Source organism: Eschscholzia californica, unplaced genomic scaffold (assembly GCF_041429995.1).
Source record: "Eschscholzia californica isolate CP2 unplaced genomic scaffold, dmEscCali1.0.p SCAF_3, whole genome shotgun sequence".
NCBI lineage: Eukaryota > Viridiplantae > Streptophyta > Magnoliopsida > Ranunculales > Papaveraceae > Eschscholzia > Eschscholzia californica.
In genome coordinates this window covers 40486361-40513999 of record NW_028238420.1, presented here as the reverse complement: position 1 = coordinate 40513999, position 27639 = coordinate 40486361, and the positions used below count along the sequence as shown (strand labels likewise).

At 36.1% G+C, this 27639-nt stretch overlaps 1 protein-coding gene and 1 long non-coding RNA gene across 5 annotated transcripts; one reads left to right on the top strand and one right to left on the bottom strand.

The window, feature by feature from the left end:
* Window positions 1–5028: 5028 nt before the first annotated feature.
* Window positions 5029–18801, bottom strand: LOC147550303 (uncharacterized). 3 transcript variants are annotated; one of them, XR_015237990.1, is made up of 14 exons: window positions 18605–18801; window positions 17742–17863; window positions 17210–17257; window positions 15417–15498; window positions 13864–14041; window positions 13382–13562; window positions 13076–13202; window positions 12733–12999; window positions 10658–12625; window positions 10439–10550; window positions 8140–10344; window positions 7927–7990; window positions 7059–7217; window positions 5029–5581 (listed from the first exon to the last, which is right to left on the bottom strand). It is a non-coding gene; the product is annotated as an uncharacterized LOC147550303 (long non-coding RNA). The 3 variants fall into 3 exon arrangements; XR_015237991.1 differs by lacking the exons at window positions 13076–13202; window positions 13382–13562; window positions 17210–17257; window positions 17742–17863 and having other exon boundaries at window positions 18605–18774; XR_015237992.1 differs by lacking the exons at window positions 5029–5581; window positions 13382–13562; window positions 17210–17257; window positions 17742–17863 and having other exon boundaries at window positions 6655–7217; window positions 18605–18774.
* Window positions 6247–17154, top strand: LOC147550304 (protein ROS1A-like). 2 transcript variants are annotated; one of them, XM_086670251.1, is made up of 20 exons: window positions 6247–6454; window positions 6998–7721; window positions 7907–9835; window positions 9946–10314; window positions 10680–10770; window positions 10882–12436; window positions 12559–12638; window positions 12726–12810; window positions 12910–13001; window positions 13099–13167; window positions 13289–13325; window positions 13421–13503; window positions 13808–14284; window positions 15119–15155; window positions 15229–15286; window positions 15437–15576; window positions 15673–15738; window positions 15838–15952; window positions 16038–16076; window positions 16770–17154. In XM_086670251.1, exons 2-20 carry the CDS (start codon window positions 7142–7144, stop codon window positions 16889–16891), a joined length of 6024 nt encoding a protein of 2007 aa, XP_086526377.1. In that variant the 5' UTR covers window positions 6247–6454; window positions 6998–7141; the 3' UTR covers window positions 16892–17154. The 2 variants fall into 2 exon arrangements, with proteins under 2 accessions (XP_086526377.1, XP_086526378.1); XM_086670252.1 differs by having other exon boundaries at window positions 6323–6454; window positions 6995–7721.
* Window positions 18802–27639: the final 8838 nt, after the last annotated feature.

Here is a 27639-nt window from a genome sequence, read left to right as displayed (position 1 = left end):
ATATGATTCGCGTGTCAACCACATATTTAAGTTTTGACGAAAGTATCTTTTGTAAAATATTTAAGGAGTTGGCACATGGTAAATCTTCAAACCATATTGAAATCTCTCAAACCAAATCCCCCAAACTCTGTAAAATTACTCGTTCATGATCATTTTATCTTTCTCTGAGTCTTCCTATCTCAAATACTACACCCATGATTCCAAGCTTGAAACAAGGGAAAAATTCGTAAAGAATCTAATTTGAAATTGTTTCATGGAATAAAGATATTTGACAAGTGATATAAGTACTCCGGCAATATTCTTGATCAACTCTGATGTTTGAAATCGGGTTTAATCATTTGAGATTCAACAACGCAAGCTTAAGATTCCCTAGGAATTAATCTTGCCCAACCGAATTTCATGGAAGAATTCGGTACACAACCAATCGAAAATGAATGTTCGTGTCTAAAAAAATTCTTCCAGAAAAACGACAACTAACTTCTTCAAACGTGCAATAATGTGTTAGGAATTGTTTATATACCTTTTTAGAAATCAAATAATGTCCAGAAATAAGGAGGGTCCTTTTTCTGTTGAAAGGAGGGTCCTTGTTGGTTCACATATTTGTTGGAACTTCCTTTGTCCAAAGTGGTTTGCAACAAAGAAGACACCACTTGCACTTAGAGCAAGTCCAATCCCAGCCTGTCTTAGGCCGAAAAAACCACTTTTTTACCTAAAATTATTGGCCTCAGCTCAGCCTCTAAAATTCAGCTCCAGCCCCAGCCTCTCTTGAGGCCGAAAAATTTGTTCATGTGGGAAACGCGTGTGTGGACTTTTAGTTGGTGTGCGAAGAAAGTGTGTGATTTTATGTATATATAAAACACGTGTTTGAACTATTTTCGAAATAATATTTTTTTTTTCAAGGTTGAAAAATTATTCAGGGACCGACATTTGGTGGGATATATTTTAATTATTAATATTTAAGTTTTTCTAGAATTTTAAAAAGAATTAAAACTAATTAAAATTACAAAATTATTATTTACATTAAAAAAAAAATTAGAGAAGATCCTAGCCGTTGGATTTCATCCAACGGCTAGGATCACCCCAACATGACCGTTAGGACTCCCCAACGGTCATGTTGGGGAGCCTTCAGTCGCCCCTAACATTAGGGGCGACTGAAGGAGGAGTCCCAGCCTCCGCTCCAGGCGGCTGGGCTTGGAGCGGGTGGCTGAGGCCATAATTTCAAAATTATGGCCTCAGCCGAGCTGGGGCTGGACTTGCTCTTAGTTTGAACAAAACAACACAATGGGGTAGGTGCAAAATTTTGGTAGGTTTTGGCTGATTCTATCCTCAAGGACCACTTGTGTGAAAGTGCTTTAAGTGAGAAGATGGGGTGCTTAGAGATGTGAGTTTTTGAGAATCTAGGTTTGGAGGGAAGAAAAGAAAAAGCGACTAAAAGACCTACACTAGAAGTTTATATCCCACCACTAAAACAGGCACAATAAAAAACACAGTTAAACTGAATTCACCAAATCAAAAGGGATGTGGAGGCACCACTATCATTATTGAGAAGCATCATTTGAACATTTTTTTTTGTTGAACTGTAAAATATCATTAAGCAACAAGAGTATTATTACAAAGTAAGGAACATTTTTCCAGGTCTCCGGTCCATTTTTTTTGCGTGCCCATTTTGCTAGCTTGTCAGTCTGGATATTCAGAGTTCTCTTTGTGTGGTTGAATTTGACGTTGTCCAATCTCTTTTTGATTTCTCTGATTTTCTGGATGTGGATCTTCGATTGCCATTGTATTTTGTGTCTCGGATTCTTCAGGTGTTTCATGAGGTTGATATTGTCGTTTTCCAACAGGATTGATTTGTGATTGTTTTCCTCTACCCATAAGAGTCCATCCAGGATAGCGATAGCTTCACTTTTCTCGCTGTTTCGAGCTCGTGTGAAGTTACTTTTGCCTCCACAAAATTTGATTGATCATTGTGTACTATCAGACTGGTGCCTATATTTGTGTAAATATTAGTAAAAGATACATCAACATTAATTTTTAGGGTTATTTTCCAAACAACCCCCAACTTTGTGACCAGCTTCCTCCCTAGCCCCCTACTTTATCAAAAATACCTAAATGGTCTCTTTTTTCAGATTCCGTTATAACACCATTAACTAGTCATCATCTTTCTCTCCTCCATCTCATCTCCTCTCTCTGCCACCTCATCATCTTCATTAACGAAGGTCGTCGGCCGACCAATTTCCGGCCGACGACCTTCAAACATTAAAGGTCATATTTCCTCTCTCCTCTCTCCTCTCTCTCTCTAAAAAAAATTTTTTTGTAAAAATCTCTCCTCTCTCTAGATCTGGTTCACCAAATCTAAAGAGAGGAGAGATTTTTAGAAAAAAAAATTAGAGAGAGAGGAAATATTTTTTTTAATATTTGAAGGTCGTCGGTCGGCGACCTTCGCCAGTGAAGATGATGAGGTGGCAAAGAGAGGAGATGAGATGGAGAAGAGAGAGATGATGACTAGTTAACGGTGTTATAACGGAATCTGAAAAAGGGTCTCATATGGGTATTTTTGATAAAGTGGGGGATTAGGCATGAAGCTGGTCACAAAATTGGGGGTTATTTGAGAAATAACTCTAATTTTTAAGTATGGAGTCATAGGAGGTTGCCATTTTCCTGACTGTCAGGAACAGGTTTTGCAAGAGCTTTGTTGGTTTTTGGGAATGCTATAATCAAATTTATCACCGATTTAGTATTGTTAATTGAATGCTAGAAGCAATGATCGCATCTAGTTTTCCAGATGTGCCAAAGAATAGTAACAAAGTGGATGTCATTCGAAGTGCAGCTGGTTTGGTTTTGATCCTGCCAAGAGAAAATCCAATCTGCTAGAGATTCAATATTAGTCGATATGATATTATAGTAAAACCAAATATCAACATCATTAGAACTTTCCTAAAATATCATTGTAGAGGTAGTGTTGTTCTTAAATATGTAATTAGTTGTTTATGAGTTCAAGACTGTGCAGCAGTCTTATTCGTGGGGAAACCCCAAAGGTATACGTACTAGGGCCTGGTCCTCCATATGCCTTCCGAAGATCCACGGCGGTCCGAGCCTTCGTGATCTGTATGCAGAAAATCAAGCCCTCTTGGGAAAACTTGTCTGGCGCCTTCTCGCTGAACTCACTGCTCTATGGGTCCAATTCCTTAAGGCGAAGTACTTTTCCAAATCCGCTTCCTCGGGTCCCACTAAGCAGGCTCATTCCTGAATTTGGAAAACCATTCACCATCAGCTGACCAAGATCTCCTCTTTCTCTCTGGGAGGTTCATAATGGTTATTCCATCAATATTTGGACTAGTAACTGAATCCTGACACTTCCGGCACCTCTCTAAAACACCCACCACTCCCCTCTCACCAGTGTCTCTCAACTCATTGATAATGATAGCTGGAAACCTGGAACGCCAATTTAATTACTAACACGTTTGGCCAAGATGTAGGTCGCCTCATTACCACTATTTCCCTCATTGAAGAAGGTGCAGATACGATTATCTGGTCCCTCACTAGTTCTGATAATTACGAGGTTCATTCGTTGTACTGCCATATTATTAACAGTGACAATAGCATCCCTAGACCAACTATAGATTGGCACTTCATTTGGACCATTCCAACGATCCCACGAATATTACTATTCATTTGGAAGTGTTGTACCAACAGTCTCTCGGTGCGTCAAATTATTGGAAAGTACATTGGTAATGTTATTACTGTCGAAATCGAAACTACTGAGCATGCTTTACTTTATTGTACCTTTGCTAGGAATACATGGTTTTACTTTAATATTATTACTTGGAATATTTTATCCTTATTTTAATGGATCACTTCGTGGAAAGACTCATAAATCAAGTTTGCGGCAATCAAATACCTCTTCATGCCAATATTTTATGGCATACCAGAAAACGAGGTGTTCACATTGCTTCCAGCAGTCTAAGACTACTCCAACTCAGGTAATTAACCAAAATTTAGCCTTTCCTCGAACTACAGAGGACAAGATGAAGGTTAAGACTACCAAAGTTAAGTTAAATATAAAAAAGAATTAGACTTTTCCTCTCTACAGTCACAACAAAACCTCCTCCACCATCATCACACCTCGACCACCAAGCTTCAACCACCATGCCACCTCAACCACCACCATATTTCCAGCCCCATTACTACTTATATTATCACCCTAGCCACTACTACACCTCCACCACTAATACAAAACTACCATCACTGTCGTTACCGTGATCAACATCATGACTATATTTCCAAGATGAATAACCTCTGTTTTAACTTGTCAAATGACACTTTTGGGTTAGATTTTGTAGTTAGTCTAAGATTGCTTTTCATTGTCTATTCAGAAGTATTCATCAGACAACATCACAATGCATTCACGTAACTGCACTTACATTTCAAAATATTTGTGATGTATCTAAACCTTGTAAATTATTGTAGATTATAGTACCAGATTTATCAAAAATAAGTATATGATAAATAATTTGATGTACCTTAATTACACAAGACTCAGTTGATTTGACCCATTTAAAATACTAACTTATCAAGAATTTTTTTTTTTGTTAAAAGAACTTGTCGAGGGTTTGATTTTTTGAAGTTGTGACGCTTTGAATAAATAAACGTAGATAATCTTTATATGGCCTCGTAGAACTCACTTGTAAATGTTACGGTGATTTATGTGTTCTCATTATGTATCAATGTTATATAATGATGTAATGACTTTTGAAACTTCGGTAAAATAAACTTTATATAAGTATCTTAAATAAATCAACATATATAAATGTTCTATGACTTTGAAGTTATCACGATTAACAATTGTAGGTGAATTAGATTTCATTCAATAAAGAATAACCGTTCTTCATTTCGAACCCAAATCCCTGTTGTGAATCTTTATTTAATAAAATGTAAGTCGGTTCCACAGTTTCAAAAACAAAATTTTCAAGTTGTCAGGAGACCCCTTCAACAAAAAAAAAAAGTTGTGAGGAGACCAACCAACAAAAAGACTACCAAAAGGACCTTTTTTTTTTATTCAAACCACAATTTCATCCGTAAGTGATAACGATCACAAAATTACATGACAGATAATTCTTATTCCCCTGGTAACTAGATTAGAGTTACACAAGTAAAGTTCTACACAAAATTTTCGAATGTAAAGTGCGTCATGAAGGAAAAGGAATTGACAAGACACAGACTCAAAAATAAATACCCTAAAGGTCGAGAAAAGAGATCCTTGATATCGAGAATGAAAAGACCCTAAAAGTTGACAATATAGAATTTTATTATATACTAATAATATAGAAATTACTAATTTACATCTCTCTCGACTTCCATTGTAGTAGTAGATTGATCATCTTTGATAAAGCCGTGAAGTGCTGAAGTAACGAGAGATCGTCAGTAACTGCTTCCTTTGAAGTAACGAGATATCTTCAGTAATTGATCCATTTAACATCAAGCGAAGCAATCTGTGACTTCGATCCAACACCTCCTCCTCGATCTTTATACATATCTTATATCTCCTTTTTCTTTTATTCCTTTGCTTCAGTTTTAATTTATTCTGTCCAAAATATATTAATGAAACTAATACTAACCCTAATATCTGATAAATTAGGGAAAATTGAAAGGATAATGAATTGCACACCGTGAATGAAAATAGGAATTTGAGGGAGGATGTTAGTGAAAATTAAGGTTTCAGATTGGAGTATGAAACAGCAGATTTAAAAGATAAAATCAAATAAAAAGAGGAAATTCCGGAAGAGGGATCCCTCCTCCGTACCAAAGAGACCTTTTACTAAAAGTAAGTTGTTTCGAAAATTCGAACCCGAAACTTCCCCGTTGACTTTCGATAAAAAACTTTATATGAATATCTTAAATAAATGACTGTATAGATATATTCTATGGTTTTAAAACTACCAGAATTAATAATTATAGTTGAATTAGGTCTTATTCAACAAAAAGTAATTGTACTTGATTTCGAATGTAAAATCTCTCTGCCCCTCTTTATTTAATAAAAAGTAAGTTGTTTCAGAAGTTCGAAGCAAAACCTTTGAAGTTACTAGGAGACCAACCAACAAAAGAATGCCAGAAGGGCCTCTTAATAAAAGTACGTAAAGTACGTTGTTTCCGAAATTCGAACCCAAAACCTCCAAGACCTTTGGAAAGCAAATCCAACTGAACAAGCAGTTGTTTAAAACGGTTTTATAATAGGTTGCATTGTTCTTCGACACGTTAGTGTATTACTAACTCAACCAGAGAAGTAAAGGGCTGAATAAAACCAAGAAGAGGACTTTATACAACCAGAATTCTTCACCCTTTTCCATTTTCACCCTCATCCTTTCTCTCTCTAACAACAAACAACACAGTGCTTCTGGTGTGGTTTCGGAAGAATTGATTCTTTCAGTTTTTGTACCAATATAGAGATCAATATTAGGTGAGTTCATAATATCAAGAGCTTTCTCTTTTAACATTTTTTTTGTTGATTTTATTTTTATGGTTTTGTTTATAGCTCTTCCAAATCTGTTGAAGAATAGGAAGGGTAGATGCATATAAATCCATGATGACAGATTCTAATTAAGATTGTGGGTTGTTAATATTAAGTTTCTCTCTCTAAAACCCATGCTCAAGTTTTCCTTTTTTTTTCCCTATCTGAAATTCAACAAATTTAATCATCTTTTTTTACTTTTATTTAATGGGTTATAATGATCTTTCAAAATTTTCTTCAGAATACTGATTTTTCATTTCATAGATCTGTTTAAATTTTGTTATAGGTTTTTTACTGTGATTTGTTCTTATTTTATTTTTTGGCATTATCTTCTTTTCTTCAGAAACTTTGGTTTTCAAGAAAAAGTTGCTACCTTTATTTCTTATCTCTCTAAAAACTTCTGTTTCTTTTACTGTTTTTCCTTGGTTAGAACATGCATCTTGTATTTCTCCAGATCTATCTAATTTTTACCTCAATTGCTTTTAATAGCAGGATAGAAGCAGGAAATGGGTTCTTCAAATAAAGGAATTTAAAGGAAAACATAGAAACATACCTCAATGGTTGAAGGACTGAATTTTTTGTAAGCAGTTGAGAGATTAAAGTTTGGGAAGTTTCAGAGATTTCCTAAGCCTATAGATGGTATCCAATACAGGATTTTTGGTTTCTGAAGAAGAGTACCAGATTCAGCAGCCATCATGTTTTCCTGTGATACCTTCAAATCAAATACCAATAAGACCTCAGCCAAATTTAAGTGAAAATCAGGAAGGAGGATCAACAAAATCATATCAGAATGTGAGCTTTCGAGAAGGGAATTGGAAAGAGATTCAGACTTCTAATGGAGCTACTGCATGCGCAGAATCAAATTCTTTACTAGATCAAAGTAGTGGGATTGATAATTGGGAAGCAGCTCAGAGAAACATCACAGAAAATAACTACTATACTCAAACTCTGATGAATGCTTCACATGAGTGGAATAATATTCCATTTACACACCTCTTGGCTTCAGCTGAAGCAGCTTTCGGGGGCTTAGTTTCAAGTGTAGATGGTAGTGACAGAAACAATCCTGAAACTAGAGATTACTTTCTTGGTTCATATTCTCAAATCAATAGCAACCTCCAACAACAACACGAATCAGCTAGCATGTTATTACTAAATCAAAATTTATCTGCTAGCGCAAACATGTTTAATACTAATAGTTCATCAGAAATGCCTCAATGTGAGTAATTAAGTTTATTTACTTCAGTTTTTTCAATTCTTTAATGCTTTTAACTGTAGGTGTTGATTCATAGAACAATTTTAAGTTGTGGGTTCTTTTTATCTACTTGATTGATAGATTAGATCTTCATTTATTGTTGATATAAAGTTTGTACATTGATGTGTAAGAAAATTGTAATTCTGCAGATGGATTTCCAGCTTCTCACCTTCCCAGTTATCATCTTAGCTCCCTCTCAGCCTATAATGCGCCAATGTCACTACAGTTTGAGCCTGCAACACCACAGAAGGGCAAAAGAGTAGAGAATTATCTTTCTGGAATGGTAAATGTTGGTTTGGAAGACCAAAGAAATCAAGTACAAGAAAGGCAGAAGGAAGCAGTTGAAACTACAGTTTGTAACATAACTGAGCAGAGTTCTTACCATTCGCCTCCGACGGTCGACTCGTCATCGGTCATTCCTTCGACCCCAAGAAACGAATGTCAACAACTTGATAAGGGCCTCGAGCAAGGTACTGAATTGGACACACCAGCAGCTCAGCAGAAGCAAAGGCGGAAAAAGCATAGGCCAAAAGTTATCAGAGAAGGGAAACCCAAGAGGACTCCCAAGCCTAAGACCCCGAAGCAGGAAGAACATGCCAGAGTAAAGAGAAAATATGTACGAAGGAAAGGTATAAACCCTCCAAATAGTGACTCTCTGGATCAAGCTAATGACAGAATCGATGGACATGAGGAGGCTGCTAATAAAACATGTAAACGCTCTCTATTTTGCAATTCAGAACATGAAGCAAGAGATGAAAATCGTAGAAAGTCAAGTGACAATGTGGAAAACTCCTCGAACTCGTGGAGATCTAATCTGAGTTCAGCAATACAGGCCCAAGATTCGTGCACCGTAGTTAATACTAGCCATACTAACTCGACTTCGGAAAATATCCAAGGGCTGGATGGGATATTAGAAAAGTCACCAACAAGGGCTCTATTTGACCTCAACCAATCTTCTCCTCAGATGAGAGAAGCTTATCTCTCCTTGGCAGAGAAACAGATAAGAGAGGATTTATTGGTCGAGCCTAAGAAAAGAAATATCCCAAGCGCAGAAGATGCCTGTCTGAACAGTGCAGAAAATGTTTATTCACACTTGCCTCAAAAAATTGTTGAATGGGGAGTGGGATCTGTAGCTCATTCAACCATAACTACGGGGGGCCTTTATTCAACTCCCATGAACCAAAACGATTCAAATTGCAGAACTTCAGTACTACTAGGTGAGGCTGATGAGGCAATGGGGTCAAAAAGAGTATATAGCCATATGATAGACAAAAGAAATCCCCATTCCCAAACTCTACTTCAGAATTTGATATCTAGGCAGGTCTATAAAGAAAATAACGGAGAGCATGAATGCCAAATAAACACCAGCAATTTTGTCTCGTTTTTTACACCAATAAACAAGAAAAAGCGAACAGAGGAAGGGCAACATTTAGTAACATATGGGGAATTACCTTCCAAGAGAATTCCAGAAGATGGTAGCAGCCAAACTACCACATCGAGGCAGAGTATTCCCAATGACAACAACGTTGCATCACAAGTGAGACATGGACAATCTGCTACTCAATTCATTAACCATAGCGAGAGAACAGCAATCACGAATCGGAGAAACAACTCTGAAGGCCACCAATACGTTTACTCAATGTCTGAAGGGGGCAACTCTCGGGCTCAAAATGTTTATGCAGAACAGGTTTCACAGAGAAAATCACTCAGTGGGCCAAACTGTGATAAACTGCCATCTAATATTGACATTACAGGAATGATGACAAAGACAACCCCAGAAGTATCTAATCGAGTCTATGACTTGACCTCCCTGACTGCGGTTATGGAACATAACCATTTGCCACCAACTCCTTCCAAGGTTGAACAAAGACCGCGACATAAGGACATAAATGATGTTTCTGGTGGATCTCAGTCCAGCATGAGAGCCCTCGCTCTAGATAAGTATATTAAGAAACGACAAATTAGGAAAACACCTCAGCTTGCCAAATCAACATCTTACCCCCTCAAAAGTGAAGTGCACTCGTATGAACGTCAGGTTGTTTTATATGACTGCCACCAAACCTCGGCCAGAAATAAAGGTACTTCCCTTGAACTGCTCATTGTCAAACAATCATCTCATCAAAACTTTATTTGAACTTTTTATGAAAATCAGAGAGAAAATAACAAATTCTGTGGAACTTTGACGTAGGTCCATCCTCAAGGCGAAAGCGGTATCTGAATCCCATTGACCAAATTATTCAGAAACTAAGTTGTCTTAGTTTGAATAGTGAAAGCAAGACGAGCAGAATGAGACAGCAAAATGCACTTGTTCCATATGGAATGGTAGACACAATGGTTCCTTATGGGGAACCATTTCATCCTATAAAGAAAAGAAAACCACGGCCAAAAGTTGACCTTGACCCAGAGTCTGATAGAGTGTGGAAGCTTCTAATGGGAAAGGAATGCAGCCAAGGTGTTGAAGGAACAGATGCAGATAAAGAAAAATGGTGGGAAGAAGAAAGGAGGGTTTTTCGCGGGAGGGCAGACTCGTTCATTGCTCGCATGCATCTCGTCCAAGGTATCAAAACAAACCCAGTAACTAGATTTCCTGTGGCAGATACTTGTAGAATGTGACTCATAGTTAAAATATCATGTGGTAAATATGTAAATACTTGCAAAGAAGGCTGTGAGATATGAATTACCGTGGAGTGAGCCTTCTAATATAAAGGCTGAAATAGTTGCCAGCCGCACCAAGTTGAATACTGTTCACTTTCCTAGACATATGTGATATGCCCCAGGACAAAACATTAATAACTACAAAACAAATAGAAGAAAACAGATATATTATGAGAGTTCAAAAGGATGTAGGAATATTTTGGTATGAACTTCATCAACTAGAAGAGATTGAAAAGCAAACTTACTAATAGAAACTATATGTTGAAGGTGATCGACGCTTTACAAGGTGGAAAGGATCTGTTGTTGACTCAGTAATTGGAGTATTTCTCACTCAAAATGTGTCAGACCATCTTTCAAGGTAACTAAAGTTTCCGAGTAACCATTAAAACAAATATCCCTGATATAATTCTAGAATAGTTTTGCACGATTCTATTGTTCATGAAGAATGACATTTCTTTCAACTCCACAGCTCTGCCTTCATGTCCCTCGCTGCCCGGTTTCCCCTTCAGTCAACCAACAGCAGTGAAGGGACCGAAGTATTTGTTGAAGAACCAGAGATCTGCATCTTGGACTCGGATGACCAAGAGCATTGTTATGAACAGTTAACAGCCGAACCGTCTTGCGACCAAGGGTCTAATACTATCCAGGAACCTGAGCACATAGAAGGAAAGGAAGTGGTTGTTGACTCATTTGGAAGCAATACGGGAAGCAGCAACTTGCTGATCAGTTCAAAAGATAAGCAGTCCATTGTCCACACAAATGGAATAGATACCCTGATCGAAGAAACAGAAACTCGATGTTTCTTAGAAAGAGAGAACATGAAAACAACAGAAGATGTAGTTTTGTCTCAGAATTCAGTTGTTTCAACTGAGAATTTAGTTTGTTCTTCTATTCTTCAGACTGCTGAAAGATACGGTGCCATGAGAGAACATACACGTGTAGCAGAAGTAAATGACCGGAGTGCACAAGAGGATGTGATTTCATCTCAGAGCTCAGCTCTTTCGTCTCAGACCTCTCATTCGTCTGTCCATCAGGATGCTGAACAAATAGGCTCTTGTTCTGATTGCAATTCAGAAGCACAAAATATGACTGGCAGGGAATCCAGCAGTTCGGATGGTCCCACTTCTTTTCTGAAGCTCTTGCAGATGGCAGGTATGCCTCACACAATGATATCGCAAGAATATATCGATCATGAGAATGGGAACCTATTAGAAAGAGATAACAAGTCCACCAAAGAAAAATCAAGCATTGACAGAGTTGATGTCCAAAGGAACCAATATCAGTCTGCATATCCCTCAAATGTCAGCCTTCTGCTTCCCGAAACACAAAACATCGCTTTCAGTAACTTCAATCTGCACACAAGTCCAGATTCAGTGGTGCAGGGATTCGAAGCCGAGCGTCTAGGGTCGCCATATCAAGAAAGTAAATCTCCTTCCCTTTCAGTAGCTTCTGGAATCAAAGGTATAAAATGCATTGACAGTTTCAGCAAAGATAATCCTCCCGTGTCAGAAATTACAAGTAGTATCCCAAATCATTTACCATCCTGTTCCGAAGCAAACATGGGAAGAAAATATGAAGTCGAGAGAACCAGTATCGTACCACCTGAAAACATTCCTATGGAGCCTACTAACCCTGTTGAGAGGGGTGAGGATAGAATGCTCCAAGCTGGTTCGTGTTTTCAAGATTTTCCCAGAGAACAAGTAGACGTTGAGAGAACTACGGCTTTGATGGCCTCGCAGAAAGTCATTGAGAAAAAGGTGACGAAATCAAATTTACATGACCAAGTAGGTGAGAGAACTATAAAGACTTTGAAAGCCAAGGGAGGTCCTACAAAGGAGAAAAGGGAAAACATTGACTGGGATAGGTTAAGAAAAGAAGCACATCTCAAAGGTACAGAGAGAGAGAGAACCAGAAATACAATGAACACAATGGACTACGAGGCAATAAGATGTGCTGAAGTTGGTGCTATTGCTGACACCATCAAGGAAAGAGGCATGAATAATATGCTTGCTGGGAGAATCAAGGTATTGAGATGGTGTTCCATCACAAACGATCAAAAAATTAGGAGACACTTTTTAGTTGGAACTGGGTAGATAGATATACATGAGCCTCACCCCACATCTAATAGTTATATTTTTTTCTGCAGGATTTCCTCAACCGGGTAGTCAGAGATCACGGAAGCATTGACCTTGAGTGGTTAAGGGACGTCCCCCCTGACAAGGCAAAGTATGTATCATCATATTACAGTAAGCAGTATGCATTTGAATCACTTATTACTAATATTTTCTGCTTCTAAAATGTTTCTGCCCTTAGGGAGTACCTGCTAAGCGTACGAGGATTGGGATTGAAAAGTGTTGAGTGTGTTCGCCTTTTGACCCTTCACCATCTTGCTTTCCCAGTAAGAATGAATATCACATATATTTGTATGTAGTTATTTAACCCCGTTTAGAGAGGAAATAAGATTTGCACTCTGACGACACTTTCTGACTTCTACAAGGTTGACACGAATGTTGGTCGAATAGCTGTGAGACTGGGATGGGTTCCACTACAGCCACTTCCAGAGTCCCTTCAACTGCATCTCCTAGAACTGTGAGTATTTTAGAATATAATATTTACACTCAATATGAAACCTGATATTGTACTTCTTGCACTCAATATGAAACCTGATTTTGTACTTCTTGCACAGGTATCCAGTGCAGGAGTCTATTCAAAAATATCTGTGGCCACGATTGTGCAAACTTGATCAACGCACACTGTAATTTCCAAGTTCCTTCTCAAATTATTTATTCACTGCCAACATAATATTTATGAATAAAAGGTACTGAATTACCCTAAATCAAACAATTTATGTAAACTAATTATATTCTCAACAACAGGTATGAGCTTCATTATCAGATGATCACATTTGGAAAGGCAAGCTATTAAGTTCCAAAATATGAGCTTATTTCAGTTTATATAAAAAAAATTACCAAATAAAAGACTGAATGGCGTGCTTCAACTTCTAACAGGTTTTCTGTTCAAAGCACAAGCCAAATTGCAACGCTTGTCCGATGAGAGCAGAGTGCAGACATTTCGCCAGCGCATTTGCGAGGTACCTCACTCGCCTACATCAGGCTTTCTTACAATTGAAGATTTATTTGTAACCAAAATCTGGACACACGATGTATACTAAGTTCAAAAATTGAGGAGAATCTTTCTACAACTCTAGCTGATAACCGCAAAATAAGGAGAGGGCCGAGAGGCACCTAAAAACTTCTTTGTTGAGCAAAGTGAAACTGACAAAGAAGTACAGATATAGCTGCTCTCTACTGTGGGTATATGTCAAAATGGTGCATGTGAACTTCACATAACTACATCCTTGACACAAAAAACTAATGAATTGAACTTGGATGCAGTGCAAGGCTTGCCCTACCAGGGCCAGAGGAGAAAGGCATAGTCACTTCAAACCTACCTGATGTGGCCGACACGCAACCAGCTGTGGGCATCAAATCCCCTCAATTAAGTTTACCACCTCCTGCTACCAAGTCCAACCAACTGAGTTTCTCAGATACAAGTCCTCTATCTCGAGCAAGATCTGGAACAGAAATATGTGAACCTATCATAGAAGAACCTTCTACACCAGAAACCACCTGTATAGAAGTATTACAAAGTGATATAGAGGATGCATTTTATGAGGATCCTGATGAAATACCCGTGATCAATCTCAACATCGAGGAGTTCACTTTGAATTTAACAAATTATATGCAAGAAAATAACATGCAACTCCAAGGTGACGATGTGTCAAAGGCTCTAGTGGCTTTAAACCCAGAGGCAGCTTCTATTCCTATGCCCAAGCTAAAGAATGTGAGCCGACTTCGAACAGAGCACCAAGTGTAAGTTTTTGTTTATAAAGCAGTAGATTCGCGTGTTAGGTATGGTTCAGAGAAAAACCTAGAGTGAGATGTCATCAGACGGTTCACCAGATAAGACTACCTAGGCAAACAGAAAGTTCCTACATAGAACATTGTAAGGTGTTTCACATAGACAAACCATTTATCTCTGCAATCAAAGATGCAACGGCTCAGTCTGTAGTCCTTCCCATATCAATATATACAAAACATCAGCCCAGTTACATTCCCATATAAGACATGTAACTGTTAAACTAAACAAACATTATACTTGTTTTCAGTGTCCAAATCTGTCACGAATGAGTCTGACTTGTCTAAATATAAGTAATCGGAGTACTATTTGTTTTTGTCAGTGACTTGTCTCAATACTGAAGGTAGTAATTGTTTTGTCAGTGAGATCCGAAATCTGACTCGAGGTCTGACTTGGCTCGAGTCAGAGTTCAGATTGTTTGTTTTTGCTTGACTCATCTGAGTGGCTGATTTAAGCTCCTTTTGGGTCCATTTGAAGAAGACGGTGCAAATTTAAACGAGACATAGGGAAAACCAACATTTTAATTGACACTTATTTTATGACAGAGTTGCATGAACCCAAAAACTAGCTCGGGTTAGCCATTCAGATGCATCAGACTCGCCAGTTAGATAAAAAAAACATTCTAAGATCCAACTCAAGTCGATTCAAAATATAAAGTCAGATTTTAGATCTGAAATCGAGAAAAGAAAACACAGCCTTGTAATGATTCCCCAGTAGGTATTATGTAGATATGGATTTCGCTCTTACTCAAACTTATATAGTAATTGCGTTTTTCTCCCTAACTGCAGATATGAACTACCAGATTCACATCCTTTACTTGAAGGGGTTAGTTATTATGTTCATCTTAATTTGTCTAAATTTAATCAATAGCCTCTCATTGCAAATTTGCTTTCTACAGCGTGACAGACGAGAACCTGATGATCCATGTTCTTATCTACTTGCTATTTGGACACCGGGTAAGCAACAATAGTAACTCAAAACCCACCAACGGATATGATTCCTTTTAGACACGCATGTATATCACCAACCAGCAATCTGCATAAATTTGTGAAGTCATATAGTATAGGTCGATTTCAAGGTACTTACACGTTGTGTTTAATCATCAGGAGAAACTGCAGACTCCATTCAACCTCCAGAAAGGGCTTGTAGTTTGCAAGGATCTGGCCATCTGTGTGAAGATAAAACATGTTTTTCATGCAATAGCATACGAGAAGCGAACTCCCAAATAGTCAGAGGGACTCTTTTGGTAAGGAAGAAACACAACGTAAATGGATTCGAGATATCGAATTTCACTCTATATATTGCTTTTTCGGAATCCAATAACTATGACATGTGCAAACAGATACCCTGCAGAACAGCAATGAGAGGGAGCTTTCCATTGAACGGTACATATTTTCAAGTTAATGAGGTATGGGATAATAATTTTATCCATCTTTACGTAATGCTTGGATATTGAAATTGGGTGATATCGATTACTAAACACGAATGTAATATCATCCTAATGCAGGTATTTGCTGACCATGATTCCAGTCTGTGTCCCATCTCCGTCCCAAGGGCTCTGATATGGAACCTTCCAAGACGAACTGTGTTCTTTGGAAGTTCTGTACCAACAATATTTAAAGGTACGTAGTTTTCGTACAAGTATCTCCTTGAGAAATTATATATAGATAGGTTTACGAATCTAACGTAAAACGGTATGTGTTATAGGTTTATCAACAGAGGCCATTCAAAGCTGCTTCTGGAGAGGTATGAAGTAAAAGATTTCCTTAATTGATTACTTTTTTTTGTTGAAGGACCTTAATTGATTACTTGGTTTTACCATCTACAAATGCATGCTTACTTATATAAACCAGCACGCACTAAAAGAGATTGAATAAGCACCTAATTCTCAATGTCTAATAAATGCCGCCACATCCTTTCAATTGTCCTTTAGTGTTGAGCTAAATCAGGCTTTTAATATTTCAAATACACACACAAGGACCAAAACAAATTCTCTCCATGGTGTCTATTTAACATGCTTTGACATATATATGAATGCTGCTAGGTTATACTAATAGTCTATTAGTTAAGCCAACTTAATTACGATATTGGATAGTCTTACATTAGTAATATATCGTCATGAATCCAAAATGTATCGGAGTATATTAAGCAGCATCGTAGGAGCAGCAAACATGCAAACCTACAATATCTACATTTATCTCCAAGCATTCAACGCTTTTGTCGTACTACGACTGTGCTATCATCTCCTCTATCTCCAACTGAAATATCCTACTAGGCAACTACTTGATTAGTTAATGTAGAGAAAATGATGCAGCTGGCTTCTAGCTAATCTACCTAAAAGGGGGCAAGTTTTTTCTTAAGGTTGCATACATGGCAGGAAGCATTTCGCATTCTTGTGTGCGTCTTGATTGCTCAAGTACGAAAATTTTGTGTTTGCAGGATTTGTCTGTGTGAGAGGATTTGATCAGAGAACAAGAGCACCTCGCCCACTCATAGCTAGATTGCACATACCAGCTAGCAGGATGAACAAGAATGAAACAAAAACAGACAACAAGGGATGATTTATCTTTCAAACAATAGCCAGAAAGTAGCAACCTGAATCTACATTTCAGGAAGACGTGCTTCCAGTTGCACACCAATTCTACCAAGTGTTCCCCAATGCCAGCATGTCTAAAGAAGAAAAACATCAAGCTCCCAATGGGGATGACTGAGGGTTATGAAGATTTTGATACTTGTGCTAGTTACCGTGTAGTCTATCTGTATACAACTCAAAGTATAATGATTATTTTATTTCAAACTTAAAATGAAGTAGTTCTGCCCAAAACTAGCAAAATACTATATCATAACAAGTAGGTAATAAAAGAAAAGTTCTTCCGTACAATTTGGGTGAAGACTCAGGTATACATGTTTGTATTCCTGAAAGAAACCTACAAACACATTTTAAGGTTTCAGCTAAACCTGAGCAAATTATGTGCGAACTTGAGCAAATTTTACTTATGTAAACTTGTGCAAATCTGTACAAATTACAAAACTGTGCAGACTTAAAAATTTAGCCTCTGGAGTTTCACCAATTCTTACCCATATTTCATATTCAGTGTAGACTTGAGGAAGTAGATGTCTTTCAGAACCTGCTGGCTCACTTTCATATTTGGAGGAAGTAGATTCAAGAAGATACTATTACAGATTAAAGCATATGAATGGAACACTCCCTGATGTTATAAAACTCTCCATTTTGCCCAAATTTCCGATATCGCGGAGAGAGTTCGAGACGGCTGAATGTTAGGGTTTTAGTATAGACTTAAGGAAGTAGACGGCCGAATTTGAGCAAATTTTACTTTTGTAAACTTGTGCAAATCCTTACAAAACTGTGCAGACTTAATATTTAGCCTATGGAGTTTCACCAATGCCTGCCCATATTTGGTATTCAGTATAGACTTGAGGAAGTAGATGTCTTTCAGAACCATGCTACTGCTGGCTCACTTTCATGTTTGGAGGAAGTAGATTCAAGGTAAAGTCATCTAGTTTGTCAAAATCTGATTCAAGAAGATACTACTAAATTACTAAATCATATAAATGGAACACACCCTAGTGCTATAAACCTCTCCAGTTTGCTTATTTCCCCATTAATATACAAAATCAATTTTGAAAATGCCTTGAACATGGGTAGATACTTAACATAGTTTGCCACCCCAAATTTTATCCTGACCTGTTTACTTATATTTGACCTAGACCTACAAGGGGTTGTTATCAGTGTAAATATATATTCAGTTTTTTTTTATTGGGGGAGAGGTAGAGGCGGCTGAGGGCTAGGGTTTCAGTAAGCTACAAATATTAAAAATCTTTGTAATCTTGTTCTTCATTTATATCGAAAATCGTTGCATTATTTGGACTAGGTATCACCAACTGAACCACGTAAATCTTTTGTGTTAGTGTAATTGTGCTTCCATTACTGTTTTTCTTAGTTTGCTTATTCTTCACTCATCACCATAACCATCAATACACCAGAAAAAATCATTTTTGTATTTGTAAGCAATCAAATCTAAATTATTAAGAGTAATAAATTATCAATTAGCAGTGAAAATATTAATTGAAATTACAAGATACTTACTTGCCTGCGACAATGAAAACAAATGGCGATTTTGGCACATCTATCTGATGATATCAATTCGGATACTAATGGAACAGATCTTAAATATTTCACAGTAATAATCAAAGACAGATCTAGGTCTAGAGTTCAGAAAAAAGTTATTAAATTTTTGGAAGATCAAACTTACCTCTCAGCTGGATCTTAATTCAAATAGCAGAAGAAATTTCTTTGATCAATCGAAGAGCGTTGGATTGATTACTTTTTAGTGATTTCTCGCTCCAAAGTTGATTTGGAGGAAAATATGAGAAAAGGCGCGTATTTACTCGCGGCCTTTTCATTTCCCTCCAATTTTATTTCGTGTTCCACTTTCTTCACAATAAATTTGTAGTTTGAAGATGACCACGCGTGTATATAACTTGTGTGGAATTCACCTTATTAAACGCCACCTCACTTCGTGCAATAAAATCGATCGACCCACACATAGGCATAAATAATTGTATGTGTCACTCCAGTTAGGGAACACGATTAATTCGCTCGCTTTCTTTTAAATGGATTCCAAAAGTAATTACATTCAATAGATACAAAATAAAAGATTACATTAACTGAACAAGCCCGAAAGCTAGACACTATTAAAAATATTTTTGAGTTTTTGAGCGAGTATCCATTGCCACGGTCTGATCCGTCCATTTGGAGGTAAAACGCAATTATAAATAGTGTTTGCGGTAGAATTTGAATCTTTCACATCTCGCAAATGATTTAAACTCTAAATTCTTAAGCTAAAACTTAAATCACGTGATAAACTTATTTAGTTTATAATTATCGAATTTATTAAAGTTGGTGGCATAGTTGAAATATTGGGGGCAGAGTTAGGGCTTAATATGATAATGTAAAAAAAGAATGCAGACATAATAAAAAAAAAATCCAAACAAACTAATTGTAAATAATACTAAAATCTGCGATATATTTTCTTGTGTTACGTGAATGTCATACGAAATCATGGTTATTCTCGACAAGTCAGATCATTGGGTCTCTTATTTAGAATAATATAAAGTTTAAATCTCCTTACTCTTTTATTGTGTTTATTTGATGAATAAAAAGACAGCAAATAAGATTTTATTTTTCCCTGGAGAATTAAGCTTCAAATATTATGGGCAAAAAAGTTTAACAAAATTACTGTACTTGAGATAGAAGAGGAAAAACATTGGCACAAAAAAAATATTTTGGCTAGAGAACAAAATCAAAGTTTGTTATGTTTAATTTTAAAGATAGAGAATCTGTTACTTTAACCTGAGAAGCAATATTAGATCTTATCAATGGTACGAACAAAGACTTTCACAATGTAAAACCTGATAAACGATAGAGGTTTCAGCTGCTCTAATGAAGATGAAACAAGATTTCTGAGTTTAATAAAGGTTTATTAGATGATTCGGTTTTAGAGAGAGAGAATAAACAGGTTTCCGTTATGGAGGATAATGAAGATAATGGTAGCCCAAGTGGTTCCAAGGTATTGACATAAACTCCAGAAAGTCCTGGAGGTCCCAGGTTCGAATCTCAGAGAAGGTGAAATCTTTGGTTATTTGAATTGGGATTATTCGGGTGTAAATAATGTTGTTGGGCTTTAGGCCATGTCTAGTTGGGTTATAGGCCCGGTCTTGTTAGTGTTTGAGTGGGCGGTTATCGAGCTTATCACATCTATGATGTATTAAGTGTCAAATGTAACGACATACGTAGATCGTAATCGACTTCCAAAAAACAAGAATAGAAACGTGATTGGAGAGAGAAGGTGGGAGATAAAAATGGAAAAAGATAATTGAGGATTTTGAAGGTAAACCAGTTTTTATATATATGGAAGGTTAGTTTAGGTATTATGATTTAATATGTATTATAGGGATTTGTATTTTCTCTCGAGATGGATACAAATGGACTAGATATCCATTTACATTAATATTTTGATTTACAAACCCTTAATAGGATTAGAGAGGACTAAATGTGTGTTTAGGATCCGTTTTTTGGACTATAAGTTTAAAATTTCGTTTTAAAAGCGCCTCTCTCAACGCAAATTACATATGAGGGTTGGTGCGAAGGAAAGAGGCGTGTGTTCGACACTTATAAGGGTGCCATTAAACATCCCTTATTCATTTGATTTGACACGTGTATATATATAACTTTCTTCTTCTTTTTTTGTGTCATCTACTCATCTTCGGTTTCAACAAAAAAACACTTACTCATCTTCCTATATTTTTACTAACCCAATCTCAGATAGTGACCAAAGAGGATCATTTTCACCTCTAAAGAAATCAAACCATGGACATATCCGAGAAGATAGACAGTGGATTTTAAACTTCAACACAAATTTGGCCTAGAACAATTGGGTGAGGTGGGGTAGTATATAACTCGTATTGATAATAACTCGGTCATAATCTTTGAGAAAGCCTCGTATTATTATTCTTGTAGGTCAGTAGGTGTGTAAGCCGCGGGGCCTACTCTTCTTTTTTGGATTAGGTTGATGATTGGACTGGAGCACCACTAGCTTTCACCAATATGGACACTATCCAATGACATTTCACCATGTATAATGAAATAGTATGAAACAGAGTACAACTTCTAAAATAAATCCTTCATCAAAAAAAAAAAAAACTTCTAAAATAAACCAGATATAAAATAATGTTTTAAAAAAAAAAGATACTGTATCTAATTATTCTGATTATTGGCACATCTAATCCAATCGGAGTTGCTCCCCGCTTACATGAAACTTTTTGAACTTTTGAGTATCAACCCAGTCAAAATAGACCAGAGAATGGTACTAGCAACTTCTTGACTCAATGATAGTTGTTGACAAGGCGAAGTTTGGTGAAAAAAATTTATAGACAATCTCCTGTATCCTATATCAGTCGATCTTGATACATCTGAATATGAAATATGTTCATGGTTTGTGGGGGGATAATCAGTTGGTTGACATTCCAAAATCTACGAATGGTTGCAATATTCAAGCACAGACATTTTAAAGTCTGTAAATGTTCGAGGTATTCAATCACATACAGTTTAAAGTCTGCAGATGTTTGAGGCATTAAATCACGGATACTTCAAAGTATGCGAAAGTCTGAAGCACTGATAGATCGATAGGCTTTGGTGGACTTGTATTCTCATTTACATTTTGGCGGATTCTAATGTAAAATTGAAGCCAAACTTGTCAACAAAAAATAAGTGAATTTCATTGATATTTTGGTAGATTTTTTAAAATTAATAATTAACACCAATAATGGTAATTAACAATAACAATTATTATTATCACCTGAAATGACATATTTTTACTGATATTTCAAAAGTATCTTGATATTTTAAAGATATATGGTGCGCAACTAATCTGTCTTGTTTACGCTAACGGAATTCAGTCGACCCAACATCATTAACGTAACAATAATATGTGGAGTATTATTATACTTTTTATATAATGTTATAATTATATGGGTTAATTCTGATTTGAACCTCAATTTGTAACCAACTCATCGTTTTGGGTCTTATAAGTGTCTGACAGTTCGATTTAGTCCCCAATAACCAAAATTCCAACTTTTTTAAGAAGTGCCCTCGGGGCAAAATAAAATTAATTTCAAAAAAACTTTAAAACATTAAGCACCTCATCTCTGTTAATTTCCTCCCTCCATCACTTCAGAAAGTATAATGTTGGTTATTAATCCATTTATCACAATATCTTACATTTTCATTGATGTGAAATTCATGAAAGTTCATACAATATCTATGAAAATTGTTAATGAGAATCAATGAAGGATTATACAATGTCAATAGAAATGTCATTGAAATGACAATGACCATCTATGAAAGTCAATGAACAATCTATTGTCAATGAAAATGTACATGAAGCCTACGAATATCAACCATTATTGGCAATGACAATTATTATTATCACCTGAAATAACATATTTTTACTGATATTTCAAAAGTATCTCGATATTTTAAAGATATATGGTGCGCAACTAATCTGTCTTGTTTATGCTAACGGAATTCAGTCGACCCAACAACATTAACTTAACAATAATATGTATTATTATACTATTTATATAATATTATATGGATTAATTTCAATTTTTGACCCCTAATTTGTGACCAACTCATCGTTTTGGGTCTTATAAGTGTCTGACAGTTCGCTTTAGTCTCCAATGACCAAAACTTCAACTTTTTTAGGAAGTGTCATTGGGGCAAAATAGAATTAATTCCTAAAAAACTTTAAAACATTAAGCACCTCCTTTAATTTCCTCCACTCAATCACTTCAAGAAGTATCATATTGGTTATTAATCTATTTATCACAATATATTACAGTTTCATTGACACGTGAAATTCATGAAAGTACATACAATATCTATGAAAATTGTAAATGAGAATCAATGAAGGATTATACAATGTCAATCATTGAAATGACAATGACCATATATGAAAGTCAATGAACAATCTATTGTCAATGAAAATGTACGCGAACCCCCCCCCCCCCCCCCCCCCCTCCCTTTCTCCCCCACCCCAGATCCAGTAACACCCCTTTCCCAGTAAAAATATTTTTATGTAAATTCATGCACCCCATACAAATAAGGGTTATTTTTCAAATATCCCCCAATTTTATGACCAAATTCCTGCCTAGCCCCCTACTTTTCGAAAATATTTAAATGACCTATTTTTTCAGTTACCGTTATATGTCCCTTAACTAGTCATCACCTTTCTCTCCTCCCTCTCACCACCTCTCACGTGATGGTGGCAGAGACGATGAGGTGGCAGAGAGAGATGATGAGATTGAAGAGAGAGAGGTGATGACTAGTTAACGAACATACAACAATAACTGGAAAACGAAGTCATCTGGGTATTCTCGATAAAGTAGGGGCTAGGCAGGTTGCTTGTCATAAAGTTGGGAGTTATTTGGAAAACAACCCTAAAAATAATTATCAACAGTGTGACATTTGGTTTTGAGTGTGTCCAAAGGTGTTGGTGGTCAAATATTGAGGGTCATATGGAAACTAACTCTAAAAAGCAATAGTAGAAGATTAGAAAACTGTACCACTATATCTCAATTTTACTATTAGGCCATTATAGAAAACAACTACATGTGTCATAAAGAAAAACTACAGAAAAGAGGAAGAGAGAGAGAGAGAGAGAATGGACTGAAAGAGATGCTTTGAAGCTTCAGGTATCCTTTTGCGTGTAATGCAAGGACAAAAAGCAGCTGCAAGTAACAGAAGCTCAAAGGTCTACCTATCATTTATCACTTCCAATTTCACTACCTTCAACTCTTCTTCACTCTTTCATTAACCAAGCTTCAAAACCCTAAATTCTCTCACCTTCTTCTACCAAATTTTAATTAATTTAAAGAACTACTTCAAACAAGGAAGAACTAAATTAAAATAAAATCATAAAATTAGTCTGCCACTAGAATCTTCTTCCCCATTTCAATACTTTTTTCTGACCTCTCTCTAACCTAATCACTGTTTATGCATGAAAATCCAACAAATCTAAGAAAAACCCAGAACTTGTTTTCAATTCTACTACTGAATACTACTAACTATTTCTTATTTTCTGGAAGAAACCCTAGATAATGATTTCTGCTTAGTTAGACGTTTCCATGGATCAAGAACAGAGTCTCTGTATTTCAATGGCAATACTTGATTCCTACCTCGTTTTGATCTTACAATCGGTGAAATATCCTCAAAATCTTCATAGATATCAAACTTCCAACATTTCTCCCCTTTTGATTTACTAGATTTCTTACTGGGTATTATCTGATCAGTTTCCTCTTCCGATTCAATACTAAGCTGTTTGTTTAGACATCGATTTTGTTTTTCTTCTTCATCGTCGTCTCTGAAGTTACCAGATATCAATCTTGCTGCTTCTACCAGCAAATCTAAATACCCATCCTTCTGATTTTCTCTACTCCATGAATATCTTTCTATTTGTTTCAAATTTTTCTGATTTTTTCTATCTTCAACCTCGTTTTCTCTATCTTCTTCTTCTCCACCTTTAATCTCACTCTGTTCTTTATCTTCAGTTTCCATTTCTAGTTGATTCGTTATATCAGAAAAATCTATCCTTTTTTCTCCTATTACTTCATCTTCTATGATCACAGGAAAATCATTCATTGAGTTCGAAACTTCTTTAGGATCACATTCACCTTCAGAACTCTTAGTAAAAATCTCATCATCAGAAACCACTGAAGAATTACAGTCAATGTTGATTCTATCACCATCACCATCACCATCTTCATCTCCAACACCACTACAAGCACTAAAACCTTTATCAACCGTTAGATTTTCCAATTCTCTAGTATCTAACGGAAGAAAACCTAATTTGAGGTTCAAATCAATACCCACTACTCCTCGTTTTTCAATAAACAAATCCCTAACTTTATCATTTGAACACTCCTTTTCGTTTGAGATCTTATTTTCTGATGATTTTCTCAAGATTTCACATGGTTGAATCGATGAAGAACCAGATGAGATAATATCTATTATCTTTTTTAAACATATTTGAGATTTCGATAAACCACAAGTTTTATCAGAAGAAAAAGTTGTTACCTTATTTTTAAATAATGGAGGCGTCGCCATTGTTGTTGCTGATTCAGAATCAAAGCTTTTTCAGTAGCACTTATACTTTTATACTCTGTTAGGGATTTTGCAGTTTCACACTCTGAAATCAGGGATCGTAGAGGATCGCGAAAGATCAATTTTAGAGAGAGAAAGAGGGGATCGATGATGTGCGAGACAGAGAGTAAGGAGAGAGAGACAAGCCGAAGAATAGACCGGATTCCTTTGTCCTTTTAAGAAACTTTTTAATTTTACTTTCATATCCTTTGATCTTTTGCTGACATGGGTGGTTTCAAAGGGATTGACAGGTGCTGGGTTTTAATTAGTTAATTATTCGTTTAAGTTGCCGCTTATAAACATTTTTGGTTGCTTAGACCAAAATGCCTATCGACCAAAAAGAACCCATAAGGAGACAGCCCAGTCTTGATATTTTTTTGGGTTGAAGCGAGCAAACTAAAATAAAGTAGCCTTGTATTTTATGTCGAAGAAGAAAGATCAATATTTTTTGTGTTTCAACTCAGTTAGAAGATTTTTATGGATTTCCGTTTGACATGAGAAAAGTTTAAGATCACAGATGAAACTGTAGAAATGACAAATTAATTATTGTGAACATAGATGTTTCTGGTTGAATATACTAACATTTTACACATCAACAGGAACCAATGAACTTTTCTTTTTGAAATGAAACCAGTGAAATATGTGGTAAAGAAGATTTAAACAATTATTGCACATGAATTTCTTTATTGATTTTTTCCATACATCATATAGAGGAAATGTGTTATTGTCCGTATAATTATACATAAAGAGGCCATGTGGCGGCTACCTGGCTGGGGTTGGAGTCTTAGTATACGATATACTTATTTTTTTTGTTGGAAATTAGGATACATAATATTTAATTTATCCATAATATTTGTTTCATATAAGGGAGATTTTAAAAGGCCTCTCCGTTTTTGTTAAAAGACCTCCCCATAGTTTCGTTAACTTAGTAAAAAGCTTTTGACTTAGCTTGGTTAAAGGGCCCCCCCTCTTTGAATGGGTGAAAAAAACCCCTTTAAAGGTGTATTTCACCCACATTTTCTCTCCATCATTTGACCACGCCACATCATCATCTTCTCCGGCAGGGTCGCCGACCTTCAAATTTTTTTTTCTTTTTTTATTCTCTCTCTAAAAACAACTTTTTTTTTTTTTTTTTTTAACTCTCTCTCTCTACAGATCTAGAGAGAGAGCAGATCCATTGAAGGTCAGACCCATTGAGGTCTGCGAACAGACCCTATGAAGGTCTGTTCGCAGACCCATTAGAGGTTTGTTCGCAGACCTCAAAGGATCTGCTCTCTCTCTAGATCTGTAGAGAGAGAGAGAGAGAGTTTAAAAAAAAAAAAAAAAATTGTTTTTAGAGAGAGAGAGAAAATAAAAAAAAAAAAATTTTGAAGGTCGCCGGCCGGAAGTTTGGCCGGCCGGCGATCCTGCCGGAGAAGATGATGATGTGGCGTGGTCAACATCACCGGTCTTGGATTAAGTTTGACCTAACGGCATTAACTTTGCCGTTAGGTCAAATATTGATGAAGGAGGTGCTCTTTTGTAGAGGGAGCCCTATAACCAAATGGGTTATAATGAAGGGGCGCTTTTAGCGGGGAGGCCTTTTAACAAAAACGGGGGGCCTTTTAAAATTTCCCTTCATATAATTAGTTAACCAAAAGTCCAAAATATATTAAGTTGCCTTCAAATGGGTATAAAGACTTATTGAAGATGGCTTTTTCAATTCTCTTTTTCTTGAATACCAAAGAAATTTGCTTCAATAGACACAAAGTCACTAAAAAACATTTTCTCATCGATAAGAAAAAGTCACTAAACACATCTCTAAAATAATTTGGTCAAGTGTTTTTTTTTTTTGAACTTGGTCAAGTGTTTCTTAATTATAATTTGCCACCACATGTTAAATGAAAGCCATTGTTTACATCTCAATATATGATACGACTATTAACCCAACCATGTTTGGTTCACCTTTTTCTTATTCTATCTTATGGTGGTATTTGCTCTCATATCATGCATAACAAACAGTGGCGCTTTCTGGGTCGGGCACATTTAATTATATTTTTTTTTTTTTTGTTGACAAGGCACATTTAATTATATGAAACAGTAAAAAACCAATACCATCACAAATGACGAACTCTTACCAAACTTTACCAAACCAAGCTATAAGTGTGAATTGCAAAAAACAAAAAATATCGTTCAAGCCAATGATCTCTATATGTCATAGCGACACTCATCTAATTAGACTACTGCTAACCGTAAGTTGCTTTGATTACAATCTAGTTACAAATAATTTGTATGAATAATTAAGTTTTTTTTAGTCGTATGAACAATTAAGTTAATATACAAAAACAAATAAGTACAAGTTATATATTAAAAGAATAAGAAGACCTTTTATTTTGAAAAAAAAAGCCTCATAATCTATATTTTGTAAAGAAATTACGAAAAGAGATGAAGAGAGATGAGAGCGATTCTAAAATAATATTGTTAGAAAATATACATAAAAATGAATTATGACAAGGGCATAAAAGTAATATGAAGACGTAAATAACTCTACCAATGAAAAGATAAATTTTAGCACAAAGAAAAGTCCAGCTATAATTTGCAAAAGAA